Raw genomic sequence first — 16331 nt, 5'->3', positions numbered from 1 at the left:
CTACAGCGGTACCTCAACTTGAGAGGGTTTTGAAATAAGAGCTGTCTCTCAGCTAACTGTTTTGTTTATCGCTGCAAGCAAAAAAAATTAATTACAAGCACACGCGGCATTAGTTGGCGTAGCAAATGTCACAGTGAACCTGGTAAGAGCTTGTCTGCTTATAGCTAGAGAGCGACATGTTTTTGTTTTTTCGTCCATGGGAAGAAAGAAAGTGAGTGTGAAGGACAGTGCTGAGAAGAAGAAGTGGATGATATTCCTTGAATTAAAAAAATTAAATCATCAAAAACATGACAGAGCATGTCGCCAACTTGGTGGAGCAATTTGAGCATATCACTGCTTGTCTGCACCATACTGAAGCGGAATTAATCTAAAGCCAGCCAAGAATGTTAAAATAAAATCTAAACGGCAAACATGTTACGGTCTTGGTCAAGGGGTTGACAACAGGATGCAGAGACGGGAGACAAGGTAGAATTACAAAAAGGAAAACATGTAATTAGTCAAAAAGGGATAACTAAGGGCGATGGGGCAGAAGCGCACACCATGTAACACAGACAAAATAGGTTCCTCAGTGGTCGGCAGGAGAAACGGCCAGGGCGCACTGAGCAGGGCAAAAGTCCAACAAAATAATCCTCTTTACCTCAGGGAGGCTAAGAAGCAAACACAAAAGAGGTTAGGGACGTACCAGGTCTGGCGAGGTGAAGCAGGCACATGCACGAGAGAGGTTCAGGAGACATTAACCGGCAAGGCCAAGCTGTCAGTGACGAGCCTAAATACTGGCGGGCTAATTGCTAGCAGGTGTGCCTCAAGGTCCGCCGAGGACGAATGAACTGAATACACAAGAGCAGACATCACAACAAAGGAGAAGGCAGGAAAATGATAAAACACAACAAAACATCCATCCATTCTCTACCGCTTATCCCTTTTGGGGTCGCGGGGGGCGCTGGAGCCTATCTCAGCTACAATCGGGCGGAAGGCGGGGTACACCTTGGACAAGTCGCCACCTCATCACAGAACACACAACAAAACATTTATTCATACAAATATGGAAAAGCTGCTGATGGTGTGTTTGACGTCAAATCAGCTTGAAGGAAATACCATAGAAGGCCGCTCTCAGAGGTAAATGGTGTACATTATTATTGGATTACTTCATAAAACTACTGTAGTGGTTTGTAGTACATCCTGTTGAATTGTTTTTATACAATATTTCTTATCTGAGAGTTAGTTTTTCTTTTTTAAAAGGCATGTTACATGTTAGTGGTGTGCAGTTTCGGGGGGATAGCCACCAATTAAATGGATTTCAATACATTTCAATGTGAGACGTTGATTTAAAATAGTGTGTTTTGAGTTAAGAGCGCAGTTACACAACCAATAATAATAATAATAATAAAATACTTCTATTTATAATGCACTTTGATGGGTCAAATGCAGAGAATAATTCCGCCACACCTAGTGTGTGTGTGACAATCATTGGTACTTTAACGATTTTAACTTTAACTTTTCATTAAATAACAAATACAAAAGTGCTACTTATTAAAATACATATAAACACGTTTGATTGATTGATTGATTGATTGATTGAAACTTTTATTAGTAGATTGCACAGTGAAGTACATATTCCGTACAATTGACCACTAAATGGTAACACCCGAATACGTTTTTCAACTTGTTTAAGTCGGGGTCCACTTAAATTGATTCATGATACAGATATATACTATCAGATATATACTATCATCATCATACAGTCATCACACAAGATAATCATCAGTATATACATTGAATTATTTACATTATTTACAATCCGGGGTGTGGGATGTGGAGGAGGGAGTGGGGGCGGGGGGGTCATCGACAATTGAGATCAGAGAAATGGACATTGAAACAGTGTAGGTCTGACTTGGTAGGATATGTACAGCAAGTAGTGGACACAGAGAGAGAGATCAGAAAGCATAAGAAAAAGTATCTACATTTGATTATTTACAATCCGGGGAGGGTGTTAGTTTAGGGTTGAAGTTGCCTGGAGGTGAACTTTTATTGCGGTTTTGAAGGAGGATAGAGATGCCCTTTCTTTTACACCTGTTGGGAGCGCATTCCACATTGATGTGGCATAAAATGAGAATGAGTTAAGACCTTTGTTAGATCGGGATCTGGGTTTAACGTGGTTAGTGGAGCTCCCCCTGGTGTTGTGGTTAAGGCGGTCATTAGTAGTAGTTTGACATGTACTTTGGTGCATACAAAAATATATTTTAATGGTGAAAAAAGCAGGCAGTGTAAGCACAAAACAACCTCAGAAACAAACAACGAAACAGTGCCGCCCCCGGATGAAAAATGCTCCTGATTGACAACGGGGAACAGGTGAGGAGACCAACGCTCTGAACAGTGCATGGTGAAGTTGCCACCTGGCATGCCAACAAAGGAAGTGAATATGAAAATAAGAGCGCTGGACAGGAAGTACAACCAAAACACAGGAAACAATAAAACAAGTCCCAAAATGATTGTTTAGGCCTGCAGAGAAGGCAGTAAGGGACTTTACTTTAAATGTAAAGAACCTGAACTATATAAACGTGTTTGTTTACAGATAACATGCACTAAATATTGCACAATTGAACCAGAGGTGGGTAGTAACGTGCTACATTTACTCCGTTACATCTACTTGAGTAACTTTTGGGATAAATTGTACTTCTAAGAGTAGTTTTAATGCAACATACTTTAACTTCAGTATATTTATAGAGAAGAAACGCTACTTTTACTCCACTCCATTTATCTACATTCAGCTCGCTACTCGCTACTGATTTTTATCGATCTGTTAATGCACGCTTTGTTTGTTTTGGTTTGTCAGACAGACCTTCAAAGTAGGATCTATCGCATGCCTGCGTTACACCAATCAAACGCAGTCACTGGTGACGTTTGACTCCGTTTCACCAATCAAACAGAGCCAGGCGGTCACGTGATTAACTGCACATAAAGTTTCAGCGGCAACAAGCTTAAGCTTGCATGAACTCAACGTCAAATTTGAGGAAGCACATTGCGGTAAGTAACGTTAGTAGATATTTTGGCTGTCACCGTAGGCTGATGTTAGCTTCCCTACTATGAACCACTGTCAAATGTACATCGTGTGGGGACATTTATTAACGCACTGCAGCCTCATAGACACACACACACACACACACACACACACACACACGCATACATAGAAACACCAATCAGAAATGCACAGTGTGTTCCCACTGGTGCAGCCCACACCTATCAGTTTATGGTTTGCGTAAAGGCTAACTTGTTATTTTCCTTTGTAATCTCTGCCTACTGAGCCTATGGTGCTGTTAAGTTATTGTGGCTCAATTTGCCTTAATTGTGTTTATGTTAATGTCTTATTATTTAATATATATTATTGTTTTAGTTTCTTAAGAGATATTCCTGGCTCTGAATTTGCTCATTGCTATTTTTATGTTTTTGTGCATTATGTGTTGCCGTCATCATTAAACGAACAGGTTACTCATCAGTTACTCAGTGCTTGAGTAGTTTTTTCACAACATACTTTTTACTTTTACTCAAGTAAATATTTGGGGGACTACTCCTTACTTTTACTTGAGTAATAAATCTCTAAAGTAACAGTACTCTTACTTGAGTACAATTTCTGGCTACTCTACCCACCTCTGAATTGAACACAAATTAAAGATCCTGAAATATGTGTTCATTCTTCTGTCGGTCACGCCGGATAGTGTGCAGTGGGCAGGGCAGCAAAAACTGCGTCAGTGTCCAACGACCCTCCCCCTCCTTCGCCATCATCCTGTTTCTGCAGAGTCACTCCCCGTGCACGGCTTTGCATGTCCTCTCATCAATAAAGTTGTATTAGCCCATGGCTAATCGCATTGTGAGATCGAGGGACAAAGCCGGGCAGTCAGACTTTGTTTGCATCATCAATCAGTGTGTGTGTGTGTGTGTGTGTGTGTGTGTGTGTGTGTGTGTGTGTGTGTGTGTGGTGTTTCCATGCGTGCATGTGTCGAGGCAGGAAGGAGGGGTGTATCCTGCAGGGAGCTTTTCCCTCTCTTAGTGACCAAGTGCACACACAGCCACAGCCATGACTTCACTGCAGTAGCAATTTAGCCTCTTGGTTCTTAGTGAGCCAGACACACTAACCTGTCTGTCCCCTCCTCTTTTCTCTCTCTCTCCCTCTCTCTCTCTCCCTCTCTCTCCCTCTCTCCCTCTCTCCAAAGCAAGCTTCCCTACTCTCCTCCTCATCACTCTGCCACTCCCGCAGCATTGATCTCTGCTTGATCGGGACACTGGCCTGCATCTTACCCACTGATTCTGCATGACTGTCACAAAGGTAAGAGATGCTGTGTGGCTTACTATGCTATATTTGGGCTGGAGGTGTGTGTGTGTGTGCAATAGTAGTAGACAAGATGCCAAGTGGAGATGATTCTAAGGATGGGGCTGCCCATGAATGCATATTTATATGGTGTGGAAGTCATGATAACTCTAAATCTATGCTTCATTCCATCAACAGACTGGTTCAGTCACACTTTTTGAATGTAATCTTGCAGCCGCATTACCCTGCAAGGTCGGGGGTTTGGGTTCAAATTGGGGTACTAAGTGGTGGGAAGTTATCAGTCGCAACTCGGTGCAGGCATCAACAAGTGTGTGTAGAGTCCCGAGCTGATCTGATTGCTTGTGTGTGCACCCATGCCTAAGACTGCAGCAGCAGGTTGAATCCTCTTAAGCAATTAGCGGGGGACGACGGAATAAAGGAAAAAAAAAAAAAAAAAGACAGGAAATGAGAACACCTATCCCCATGAGGGGAATTAACCTGGACTGAAATAGACAACCCAATGTGGAGAGACAGGACGACGGCCTATTTGGTCGTACAGTTGTACCTCGGTTTTTGTTAGTAATTCGTTCCAAAAGGTCTGATGCATGAAAATCAAAGCAATTTAAAAAATAAAAAAAAATAATGTCAATCTAATTAGTCTGTTCCAGACACCCAGAAATATTAAAAGGAGGACTTATGATTTTTTTTTTTTTTCCATTTATTTATTTATTTCAGGCAATGACATAAATAAGTACGAGTTGACAAAACATAATCATATAAATTAATATAGTGCATTATTGTCCAGTTTTGCCTGAAAGGGAGTGGGAAGAAGATAACGTATTTAATCCCACCCCCAGTTCTCCATTCAGTGATTATTCACATGAGTTTCACTCTTACTTTGTTCAAGGATTATAATACAAATGTTGTATCATGGTGGCATTACCACAGGTAACAATAATTATTACACTGTAACAATCATTTGTATCAACAATGTAGGAATATTGAATATACCAACAATGGTAATAGACATCATAGAAATAATGGTAAGGAAACATTGAGCACATTGTTAACACTTTGAGACAGAGTACAACAGCAGGTCAAATTAAAGACCCTCATCTCTATATTTGAACCAGACCCCATGTTTGTATAATAGTTTAAATCGATGAATAGTTTGGCATTGCTTGTGTTGTAAGTCCAGTATGTTCCATAGTTTTACTCCGCATACAGACACACAAAAACGTTTACGAGTGGTTTGAGCTCTCGGCAATGAGAAATATCCAAAGCCTCTCAAGTTATGAGCCTGCACTCGTCTTATAAAAAAACGTTGTAGATCAGGCGGCAATAATTTGTTAAATGCTTTATATAAGATTATTAATGTATTATATTTAACAAGGTCATCAAATTTGAGCCACTTTTATTGCACAGGTTATGAGTATGTTCTAAATAACCAATGTTGTGAATGATCCGCACTGCTCTTTTCTGTAATATGATCAGAGGATTAATTGTGTTGTGGTAAGTATTCCCCCATACTTCAACACAACATGTAAGGTATGGGAGTACCAAGGTGCAGTATAGAGTACGGAGTGCATTTTCATTGAGGTATAGTTTTGCTTTGTTTATAACTGAGAGGCTTTTGGAGATTTTTGTTTTAATGTCTGACATGAGGTTCCATGATAGTTTACTATCAATTATTACTCCCAAAAATGTATTCTCATTTACGATTTCAATTTGGGTACCATCAATACTTATTTTGTGTTCAGACGTTATGTTGCGATTTCCAAACATCACTATCTTAGTTTTATTTATATTCAAAGATAATTTATTTGTGATGATGAAGTTAATCTTTTCTGATTTATAATGTTACAATGGTCCCCTCCAAGGTTTATCATTGTCATCCCATTGGGTTGAGTTTTTTCTTGCCCTGATGTGGAATCTGAGCCGAGGATGTTGTTGTGGCTTGTGCAGCCCTTTGAGACACTCGCGATTTAGGGCTATATAAGTAAACATTGATTGAATGTTGGATAGTCGCGTTAAAACAATGCCAAAGTGTCAAATCAAGGTAGTTTTAAGGCAACGGGACCCCAAGATGCAGCAGCAAGAGACAGATAGTGAGTAAAAATTATATTCTTTAATATAGCAAAAGAAAGCGCACTCACAAGGAAGTGGAAAACACGCGCCTCGGAAAAAGGTAAAAAAAAAAAAAAAGAAGTCCAGTGCAAACGGGATTGCGCAAGAGACGCAACATCACTTGTCCAGGAAGCAAAGCAATGCACATTGGCAGAGCAGAGAGGTGCAAATGGCAATCAACCGGACAAAAATAGGAGACTGATTGGCAACCGGGGGCAGGTGTGTCTCGGTTGCCAATCAGGCAGCAGGTGTGGATGCCTGTGCACAAGGAACTAAACAAATAAAACACAGACAAAAAGCAACCATGAGTACAAAACACTATCAGGGCGTGGCCGTTCATGTATTTTGGCGTGAGCTTGCACGCAATTTTGGACGGCTCTGTTGTCTGGGCTTTGCGGTCTGGCTACACCGTGATGTTACCGCGAGGTGGAAGTATTTTCAACTGTGTATTGAAAAAAAATCGTCGTGACGACGCCGATACATATATTTAAACAGTGTACTTTTGCAAAAGATAAGTACTTTTTGGGATTGGTTTCATTTGCAATCTGGGAAGATCTTGCAGACCAATTCCAAAACCGGTCGTAAAAGGGAGTTTGGAGCAAAATATACACCACAACTATCTGGACCACAAAGTCATCATAAAATCACTATTGGGTCCCTTTTAACACAAAAATTCAAGTTAAAGTTAAAGTCCCAACGATTGTCACACACACACACTGGGTGTAGTGAGATCTGTCCTCTGCATTTGACCAATCCACATGTTCACCCCCTGGGGGGTGAGGAGAGCAGTGAGCAGCAGCGTGCGCCACGCTCGGGAATCATTTGGTGATTTAGCCCCCAATTCCAACCTTTGATGCTGAGTGCCAAGCAGGGAGGCAATGGTTCGCATTTTTTGTAGTCTTTGGTATGACTCGGCCGGGGTTTGAACTCACAACTCCCAGTTTTAGGGAGGCCAGCAGGTGTGGCCGTGCAAGAGTACGTTGGCAAACATCATCCGCTGTGACACCTTGAGAGTTTGAGTTGACATCTTACACTCTCGCACTCTCATTCTGTGAACCAAGGTTCAAGCCCTGGGACAAATGGACAGATTCTATTTCGGCACTGGATTCTGTGGAATGATATACGAACAGTTTGTTACGCAAAATGGTTGAACTCACGATAAAGACACTATACAAAAACTGGGCCAAATTAAGTCAAGAATTGAACTCGAAAACCGCATCGTACCAAAAGCAAACTACGATTGTATTTCGTTCATCCCAATGTTTCCCATACATTCATTCACTTGTGGTGGCCCGCCACAAGTAAATATATGTCAGTATCAGTAGTCAGACTATTTGTTTTCACAGAGTTTGGTGGCTTTTTGCATTTTTGGTTCAAATCTAATTTGTACAAGTTCGAAATGATCGCAGTGCTAATTTCTGTTAGCCTGTCTGAGCTTGTCCATTGTATGTTAGCATTAAGCTAGCAGTATAAAAGCCCACATTTACCCTGTATAGTTGCATTCCTTTTTCTTCCAGTTAGTTAAGTTAAAGTTAAAGTACCGATGATTGTCACACACACTCTAAGTGTGGTGAAATTTGTCCTCTGCATTTGACCCATCCCCTTGTTCACCCCCTGGGAGGTGAGGGGAGCAGTGGGCAACAGCGGGGGCCATGCCCGGGAATCATTTTTGATGATTGAACCCCCAATTTCAACCCTTGATGCTGAGTGCCAAGCAGGGAAGTAATGGGTCCCATTTTTATAGTCTTTGGTATGACTCGGCCTGGGTTTGAACTCACGACCTAACAATCTCAGGGCGGACACTCTAACCCAGGGGTGTCAAACTCATTTTAGATGGGGGGCCCCATGGAGAAAAATCTACTCCCAAGTGGGCCGGACTGGTAAAACCATGGCACGATAACTTAAAAACAAAGACAATTTCAGATTGTTTTCTTTGTTTAAAAATAGAACAATCACATTGTGAAAATGTACACGTCATAATGTTGTTGTTGTTGTTTTTTTACACCTACATGTTGTGGTAATAGTATTAAATCTTTATTTGTCGTTATTTATACATTCTGAATAAATCATGTGGTAACTAACGTTCATCAGTCAACTCATTGGTGTTAATTTTCAATCTATCAAGATAAAAAAATAATATCAAAATCAAATTACAGGATGTTATTTATGTAGTTTGCTCATTTTCCTCAACTGGTGCACTAACATTATGTGGTTTATCTTTTTTACATATGTAGCTTATTCTACAAAGATACAAAGAATTGCTATTGCGACATCTAGTGGACACATTTAGAACAGCTGTTTCTTTCATTCAAAAATTTCGGCTTATTTTTATACTTAGCAAAGTCATCCCGTGGGCCGGATAAAACCTGTTTGCGGGCCTGATCCGGCCCGCGGGCCGTATGTTTGACACCCCTGCTCTAACCACTAGGCCACTGAGTAGGTTTATACCAAGTTAATTTAACACGATTCCTACATGTGTGTGAACTTCATGTATAACAATTTATGAGAACTTAAAAAAAAAAAGCCAATTACCGTATGCAAATTTTCGACCACGCCTTCACCTCCACAGATAGATTGCCGTTCTGTGGGAAATAGTGTCCCACACCTGTAAAGTGCACACAAAAAGTCACCTTTTATCCTCAAAATTCTGGCTTTTTTTTTTTTTTTTCTGTCTCAAACAGAGAGGCACACAGACACTACTCTCAAACTACAAATCATTTTCCTGTATGTGAATGTGTGGGAGGTGTGAGTACTGCCGCGTGGGCTCTCCACTACGACAACTGCAACAACAACAAAAAAAAATTAAACGTTAAGTCCTACTTTACTAAAAAGCCACCGGAACCAAAACCTGCAGACAACAGACAGGCCTAGCAAAGATATTGAGTGTGCTTGTACATTTTTGCAACATGAGAATACAATATATTAATATTTAGATTAAAAAAAAAAAAAAAGACCTGAACGTTGTGCAAATGTGGATTAAGAGTGTGTGTGTGTGTGTGTGTGTGTGTGTGTGTGTGTGTGTGTGTGTGTGTGTGTGTGTGTGTGTGTGTGTGTGTGTGTGTGTGTGTGTGTGTGTGTGTGTGTGTGTGTGTGTGTGTGTGTGTGTGTGTGCTTGTGTGCATGTGGGAGGAGCAGGCAGAGATTGGAAAAGGCTGTTTTCAAAGTTCTGCCTGCCAACAGCATAGAAGTCACCTTGGGAAGGATGCAGGACAAGAAGTAGCGTGCTGACAGTGCTGAATGTCCCTCCATCCCTCCGCACACACGCACAATACTCTAGACAGGCTTTTTTTTTCGCTGTGTTAGCTTCTACAGCACATTGATAACTCCTCAAGAATGACACTAATCACTTTCTGTAACTGTTTAGTATGTGCAAGGCGTTTGTTTTTTATGGCCTGTGCTCTAATTTATTACACTCACCCTTAGAGGACAATGAGAATTGACCGATACATATGCTCATCATTGTTTTGATCTGCTTGCGGTATCATATCAGCTGCTTTAGTGGTTTGGGATGTTGGTGGACAAGCCTGGAATTAGTGATGGGAACCTCGATTAATTTGGCCGACTCGATATGTGAAGTGTGAAGTGAATTCTGTTTATATAGCGCTTTTCTCTAGTGACTCAAAGTGCTTTTACATTGTGAAACCCAATATTTAAATTACATTTAAACCAGTGTGGGTGGCACTGGGAGGAGGTCGGTAAAGTGTTGTGGGGTGGCGTGGCCGGCAGACCGACAGCGAGGCAGGGCATGGCGGGGCCGACCCCGAAATGTGTCCAATGAAAAACCGTCCGACCAGATCTCTCTAATAACTAAAGTTATTTGGTGGAATAATGTAAACTCACTACACCGGTATGTTTTAGCGCTTTCATGGCGACTTTACTGACAGATATAAGTAAGTACTTTACACTACTTAATATTAGAAATGGCAACAGAGAAGGATGAATGTCCCATAACAAGAAGATAGAGAAAAAGAAGAAGCTTATCAACTATGGTGTCATCAAGGACTACAAAGGCGGACGAGCGCAATTTTTCAGGTTTTATGCAGGTCCCAAATACAGATCAGCCGGTACCAGAAGGTAAGAAAAGTTGCTTTTGCATAATATTGCGAAACAAAATGCCAGATAATATGTCTTACCTTATACACACACCATAATAATACTCCTATGTTGAAGCACATCAAGCGGTGCGGCTTCATAGCTTACCAAAGTCGTGCTAAAACATTTTGATGGATTTTTGAGCGCCGTGTGTAATGTTCTATATTTTCAATGGAACATATAAAATGTTGGTGTTGTTTACTTTACTCATATTTCCATCATAGTGCAGTCTACACGTATCTCTTATGTTTGACTGCCATCTACTGGCCACACTTATCATTACACCATGTATCAAATAAAATTGCTTCGAGGTCGGTAAGCAAAACCAGAATTATTCCGTACATTTGGCACACCGGGTTATAAGGCGCACTGTCAAATTTTGAGGGAAAAAAAGGATTTTAAGTGTGCCTTTTAGTCCGGAAAATCCGGTAATCCATTCCATAATTTAGCCGTTAGCGAGGAAAAATCCACAGATTAGCTTCACCTTTGTTTAAACCGCAGGGTTCAAAGCTTGGGAAAAAAATAGTTGTTTATATTACGGAAAATACGGTAGGTATTAGTGACCCCTCGCTACCAGCTGGCAATCAGCGCGCTAGTTGCTAACGAGCGGTTATACTGTGGTGTCTGAACATCTTAATGTTGTGCTTTAACAAGGTACATTATGAACAGTTACATTTAAAACACAATTGCTCAGGTTTGGTTTGGTTACTTTGAGTCTGTGTTTATAAGTCAGAACCCCTCTAACAAGCATAACGAGCAAAATGTTTTGACATCTGGATATAAAAATATCTGTCTCTTTTGAATGTTCAAAACAATGCCACATTAAAAGGAGGAGAATCACTGGATTGTTTTGAGTTTTATCGAGTAGGAGACAAACCACCACAAATTTATGATAATAATGATGACCATTTGTGTCAGTACGAATGAATCATGTTGGAATCCAGAGTCTTTCTTTCATCAAAGCAGTATTCTTCAATTAATTTAATCAAATTAAATCTAATTTAAAATTCAGTTGCTCTGCACACCAGACATGTTTGTTCAAGGTTTTTTTTTTCTCTGTCGCCAAAATCTTCCATTGACATTATAACGTGGATTCAGTGCCCTTTAAAGGGAGCAATTTATACTCTATTTGTGGGAAATACGTTAAGATATTTATCAAATTTCTTTTATTTGGCCTTTGATTTATTGTAGACATTCCATAAGGCGGAACCTTGCCTCAATGATTTGACAGTGACATCACTATTTAGAATTTTTTTCCTCACCTAAAAATAGCATTAACAATACAGAAAAAAATAAAGCCTGCAAATAATACATGAATAAAATGTGTAATAAAATATAAATAAAACTAAGATAAAACTTTGGACTTTATATAAATGTGACCACAAAATTGTACTAACCCTACTGTGAAGTGAACATTTTAAAATGTTCAATGTTTTGTCCTTGTGGCTATAGTCGAGTTAGGTGTCTTAACAATGAAGGCAGAGTTGATCATTTCAATTTGCATGTAAAAATAGCTCTCAACTGCAAATTGGTTTGAGTCATTCACTTAAAAGAGTCACTGATAAGACTCGACTTGTTCACGGACGTCACATCTCTAATTGACATTCACTAAAATGACGAAGCAATTGTAGTGTACAGTAGATCTTCCATGTTTCTCGCGCATTAATTTAGGCCTGCCAAGAATAAATTTGAACCGAATAAATTTGCCGCTTTGGAAAACACATTTTAACGCGCGGGATCTGCCAGAGCATAAGAGGAGGGTGCACTCGCAGGTGGCTCTGTCTTGTTTGTGACAATGAACAAAAAATTAAAATTATAAATAAGCAGCAAAATAACATGTGTTTGTAGTTCTTAAAATGTGTCGTGTTTTTAACTCACTTTTGTGAAAAATGTCAATGCACGACTACGTCTTTACGTTCCCTCCATCCACCACTGCTACAATTAAACCGTATATTGCAATCCTGTGGGAAACAGTAGTCTTTATACAACTAGTATATTTTAGATTAGCATGTTCTTTGTTGGAGAACGGTAATATTTTCAGGGCTACACGTTATAATAATTGGTAAATAGTAGGGATGCGCCGATTGATCTGCCACTGATCAGTATTGGCAGATTGTCTTGAAAAAGTACGTTATGTTTACATATCATGCTTTGTTTAAAGTAAATTTGATTATATAACAATAGCTTTCATGACTGTATACGTGGTATTTTGCTATATTATTGGTATATAGTTTAAAATATTATCTTTCACTTCCTATCCATGTAGTTGTGCTCGATTAGTTTGCTCTGTTTAGACTGGGTGTCGCAAAGTGCGAGTAACTGTCGTAAATTGTCAGCAACTGTTATAAAGGTGACAATGTTTTGTTTTGGAAGGTCGAACAGGGCATGGAGCAACAGGTTTTTTGACCACGTTTAAACGTGTTAAACGTATGCAAATTTGACTCAAGACATGTTTGTGCTAATGTCATCTGTATTATTTTTTGCTATTCTTGTTACCGTTCATCAGGAAGAAAAGTGAAAATAAACTCTGTCATTTTTTTATACTTTGGATCGGCGTCAGCCTGTTGTTATTGTGGGACGCAGAGCTGATCAAAAGAAAACCACGCGTCAGAAACATTATGCCCTGCCGAGGAAACAGCAAAGGAAGGTTAGTTACTGTTACATACGTGATCATCATTAAGGGTGCCTTCATGCACAGGCTTACTGGGCCCCACCCAATCAGGGGCTCCCAATTTTGACGGAGGAATGCAATGATTGGTGTTCATAGCTGTAGGATAGGTTGATTGGCAACACTAAATTGGCCCTAGTGTGTGAATGTGAGTGTGAATGTTGTCTGTCTATCTGTGTTGGCCCTGCGATGAGGTGGCGACTTGTCCAAGGTGTACCCCGCCTTCCGCCCGAATGCAGCTGAGATAGGCTCCAGCACCCCCCGCCACCCCAATCGAGACAAGCGGTAGAAAATGGATGGATGAAGCTTAGAGGTGACAGAGCTTTCGCCGGTGCTGCTCCCAAGCTCTGGAACGACCTACTTCTGAGTGTTAGACAGGTATCCTCTCTTCCTGTTTTTAAATATCTCTTAAAAACATACTTTTATTCCATGGCTTTTAACACTGAGTGATATCCATCCTGCTATGGCGCCCCATAATACAACTGCTGTGAACCTGTTTTTATGTTCTATTTATTTTAGTTATTTATTTTTTATCGTGCTCTGTTTGTGTTGTGTTGTGTTTGCTCGTTTCTCTTGTGTTATCTTTTGTCCTGCCCATTGTACAGCACTTTGGCTACCCCTGTGGTCAATTTTAAATGTGCTTTATAAATAAAGTTGATTTGATTTGATGGATAGATAGAAACATGTTACAGCAGATATTAACAGGAAATTAACAAGCAGATTTTGTTAATATTAATAAGTTCAGAGAATGAGTCCCTGGACACGGGAGGACTTTGAGGATGAACATTATTTAAACAGAGTAGTAGGTAGTAGTTTTTATTTTTGTTTAGATATTGTGTACGTTTGATCTTGTCTTGTATTTTATTTCATAACAGAGAATAAGGAGTTGGTGAAAATATTATGCTAACCGCAAATAGTACCTGTTACGGTCTGCCGGCCTTGAACACCAGGTGTAGCGCAGGTAAACGTGACTTAAAATGTCAAAATCTCACAGGAAACACAAGCACAAGCAAAACAATGATCCGGCGCTGTCTGCAGGATGCGCTAGCATACAAAAAAAAGGGACAGGTGTGCCTGAATTGCCAATCAGGAACAGGTGAGGAAGACAGCGCTCAGGCCAGATTGGTGGAGCCAGACAGGAAGTGGAACCAAAAAAATTGGAAATAAACACAGAAATTTGGAAATATACAAAATAAAATGGAATTCGCAGTATAATGTTTTATTTCTACTAAAATATTATTTGGATAACTGTAGATGTGCACTCATACACTAAGTTCTGTTTTCACTACTTCTTGAATATTCAAACAGGTCGTTTGGGGTTTTTAATGCAATTGTAGTTTGTTTTTCCGAGGCAAAGCGTAATCATAAATATGTCAGGGGGTGGGAAGGGGGTGTTATTATTTAACTTTTATTATTTTTTTGTAATTTTTGTAATTTTTTTAATTTCTTTGTATTTTTTTAAGAGGGGAGGACAAAAAAAAGTGTCTGTTTTCTCAGTACCTGTGTTATGATTTCCCTATCAATTGAATAAATAAATATTATAAAAAAGAAATAGGTCAGTGCGCGTTTAAATCCTTGGCCTTTGCTTTCAAACAAGGCAATTCGGGGTGGAGTACGTCTGTGAGACAGGCAGGAACTTAAGCTCTTTAGCCTTTTAAGACGGACACTTTGGTCCACTTTCTTTGGGCCTTGAGATTTATCCATTGCTATCGCTACCTCACACAGTGTGGGAAATCATCATTCAACAGCTTGATCAGGCCAACAGATTAAGGATTTTAGTGTCAGACGTACTCATGCCGAAGAAAAATACTATGAAGTAAAATTGAACGCTGTGTTTTGCAGTGTTTTTTTTTTCTCACAGTGGGCCATTTGTGACATCACAGATTGATTGGATGTACTAATGTGGGTATTTCTAGCTCATGGTCTTTGCCAGGCCCCTTCTCTCTGCCTTGCCTTTAACTCTGCAGAGTTATTCTATTTTCTGCTATCTTCTCCGATGTCTGTAAAATAATTACTTCTGTGTTTATTCGTCTGTAACATTTTACCCGGGACTGTTTTGTCAACATGGACCTGCAAGCGCAAGTCGGATTGCACCAACTTGGTGTGAGAAAACACAAGCGATGGTAGGACAAAGTGTAAATACATATTATATTATATATTATCTTTATTATATTATTATATTGTATAGGCGGTAAAAATGGATGGATGGATGGATATTATACATATTGTATATATTATATAAAATATAATATAATATAATAATATAATATATCAGTATATATTATATACTGTATATATAATATGTAAATATTACATATGTTATATTTTATATTGTTACTATGGTACATTTCTAGTCTATTCCATCCTTTGAAACTGAGCTACTGTGTGGAACAATTTCCCTTGTGGATTAGTAGTATTTGCATGTAATCGTGGCATGTGCACAATAACACTGACGTGCGACATGCAGATAAATGTGGGGAAAAGCAACATTTTTTATTTATTTAGCTCTTTATCAATCCGAGCGGGAATGTTGTGACCGGCAAATCTATACAGTATATTGTTTATCCAGCTTATTTTCGACCGTGACTGAAAAAAAAAAACTGCGATGTTCCTCTTTAAACATTAAAGAACTTAAACAGCGTACGTTTTTTTTATTCCGATGATTCCGACGCCTTCACACACTAACCGTCTGCAGACAGACTAAAAAAAACGGGAGATAAATGTAACAAAATCTTTACGCAATTTTTTCAACAAAACATATTCAATACATATTATCCACACCGGAGGTCTTAAACAGGGTTTTTTTTAATTTAAATTCTCGCCACAATTTTCCGACAAATTTCAAATGTCTTTGAATACATGTTACCTTGGAGTTTTAAAATAAAAACATGAACAAATATATATATTATAATTGTGTTAGCTTTTAAGATAGATAGCAATTAACACCGCTAGTTATCAGCTAGTGATTCACTTGATAGTTGCCAGCTAGCGATTAGCGTGCTAGTATCCAGCTAGCTATTACCCGCACTTATTGCCAGCTAGCGATTTTGCATGCTAATTTTCAGTTAGCGATTAGCACGCTAGTTGCAAACTCACGATGAGTGTGCTAGTTGCTAGCCAGCTGTATTATTTGAATCATTT

General features: G+C 39.4%; 1 protein-coding gene and 1 long non-coding RNA gene across 4 annotated transcripts in view; one reads left to right on the top strand and one right to left on the bottom strand.

The window, feature by feature from the left end:
- The first annotated feature begins 4073 nt into the window (after positions 1 to 4073).
- Positions 4074 to 16331, top strand: part of coro2ba (coronin, actin binding protein, 2Ba) — a 117082-nt gene continuing 104824 nt past the window's right edge. For 2 of the 3 annotated variants that reach the window (XM_062032003.1, XM_062031997.1), the window contains exon 1: positions 4074 to 4321. In XM_062032003.1, the coding sequence (XP_061887987.1) occupies positions 4307 to 4321 (15 nt within the window). In that variant the 5' untranslated portion in view covers positions 4074 to 4306. Of the gene's footprint in view, positions 4322 to 13152; positions 13170 to 16331 lie in introns of those variants that run through there. The other variant, XM_062032009.1, reaches the window with a different exon arrangement.
- LOC133638967 (uncharacterized) overlaps positions 6449 to 16331 on the bottom strand; it is a 23901-nt gene continuing 14018 nt past the window's right edge. The window contains exons 2-3 of the long non-coding RNA XR_009823715.1: positions 8963 to 9035; positions 6449 to 7538 (exon numbers count right to left, since the gene is read on the bottom strand). This is a non-coding gene — a long non-coding RNA (uncharacterized LOC133638967). The remainder of the gene's footprint in view (positions 7539 to 8962; positions 9036 to 16331) is intronic.

The sequence above is a fragment of the Entelurus aequoreus genome, linkage group LG02 (genome assembly GCF_033978785.1).
Source record: "Entelurus aequoreus isolate RoL-2023_Sb linkage group LG02, RoL_Eaeq_v1.1, whole genome shotgun sequence".
NCBI classification, from domain to species: domain Eukaryota; kingdom Metazoa; phylum Chordata; class Actinopteri; order Syngnathiformes; family Syngnathidae; genus Entelurus; species Entelurus aequoreus.
The sequence above is the reverse complement of the archived record's forward strand: the minus strand, read 5'-3'. Positions and strand labels throughout refer to the sequence as shown.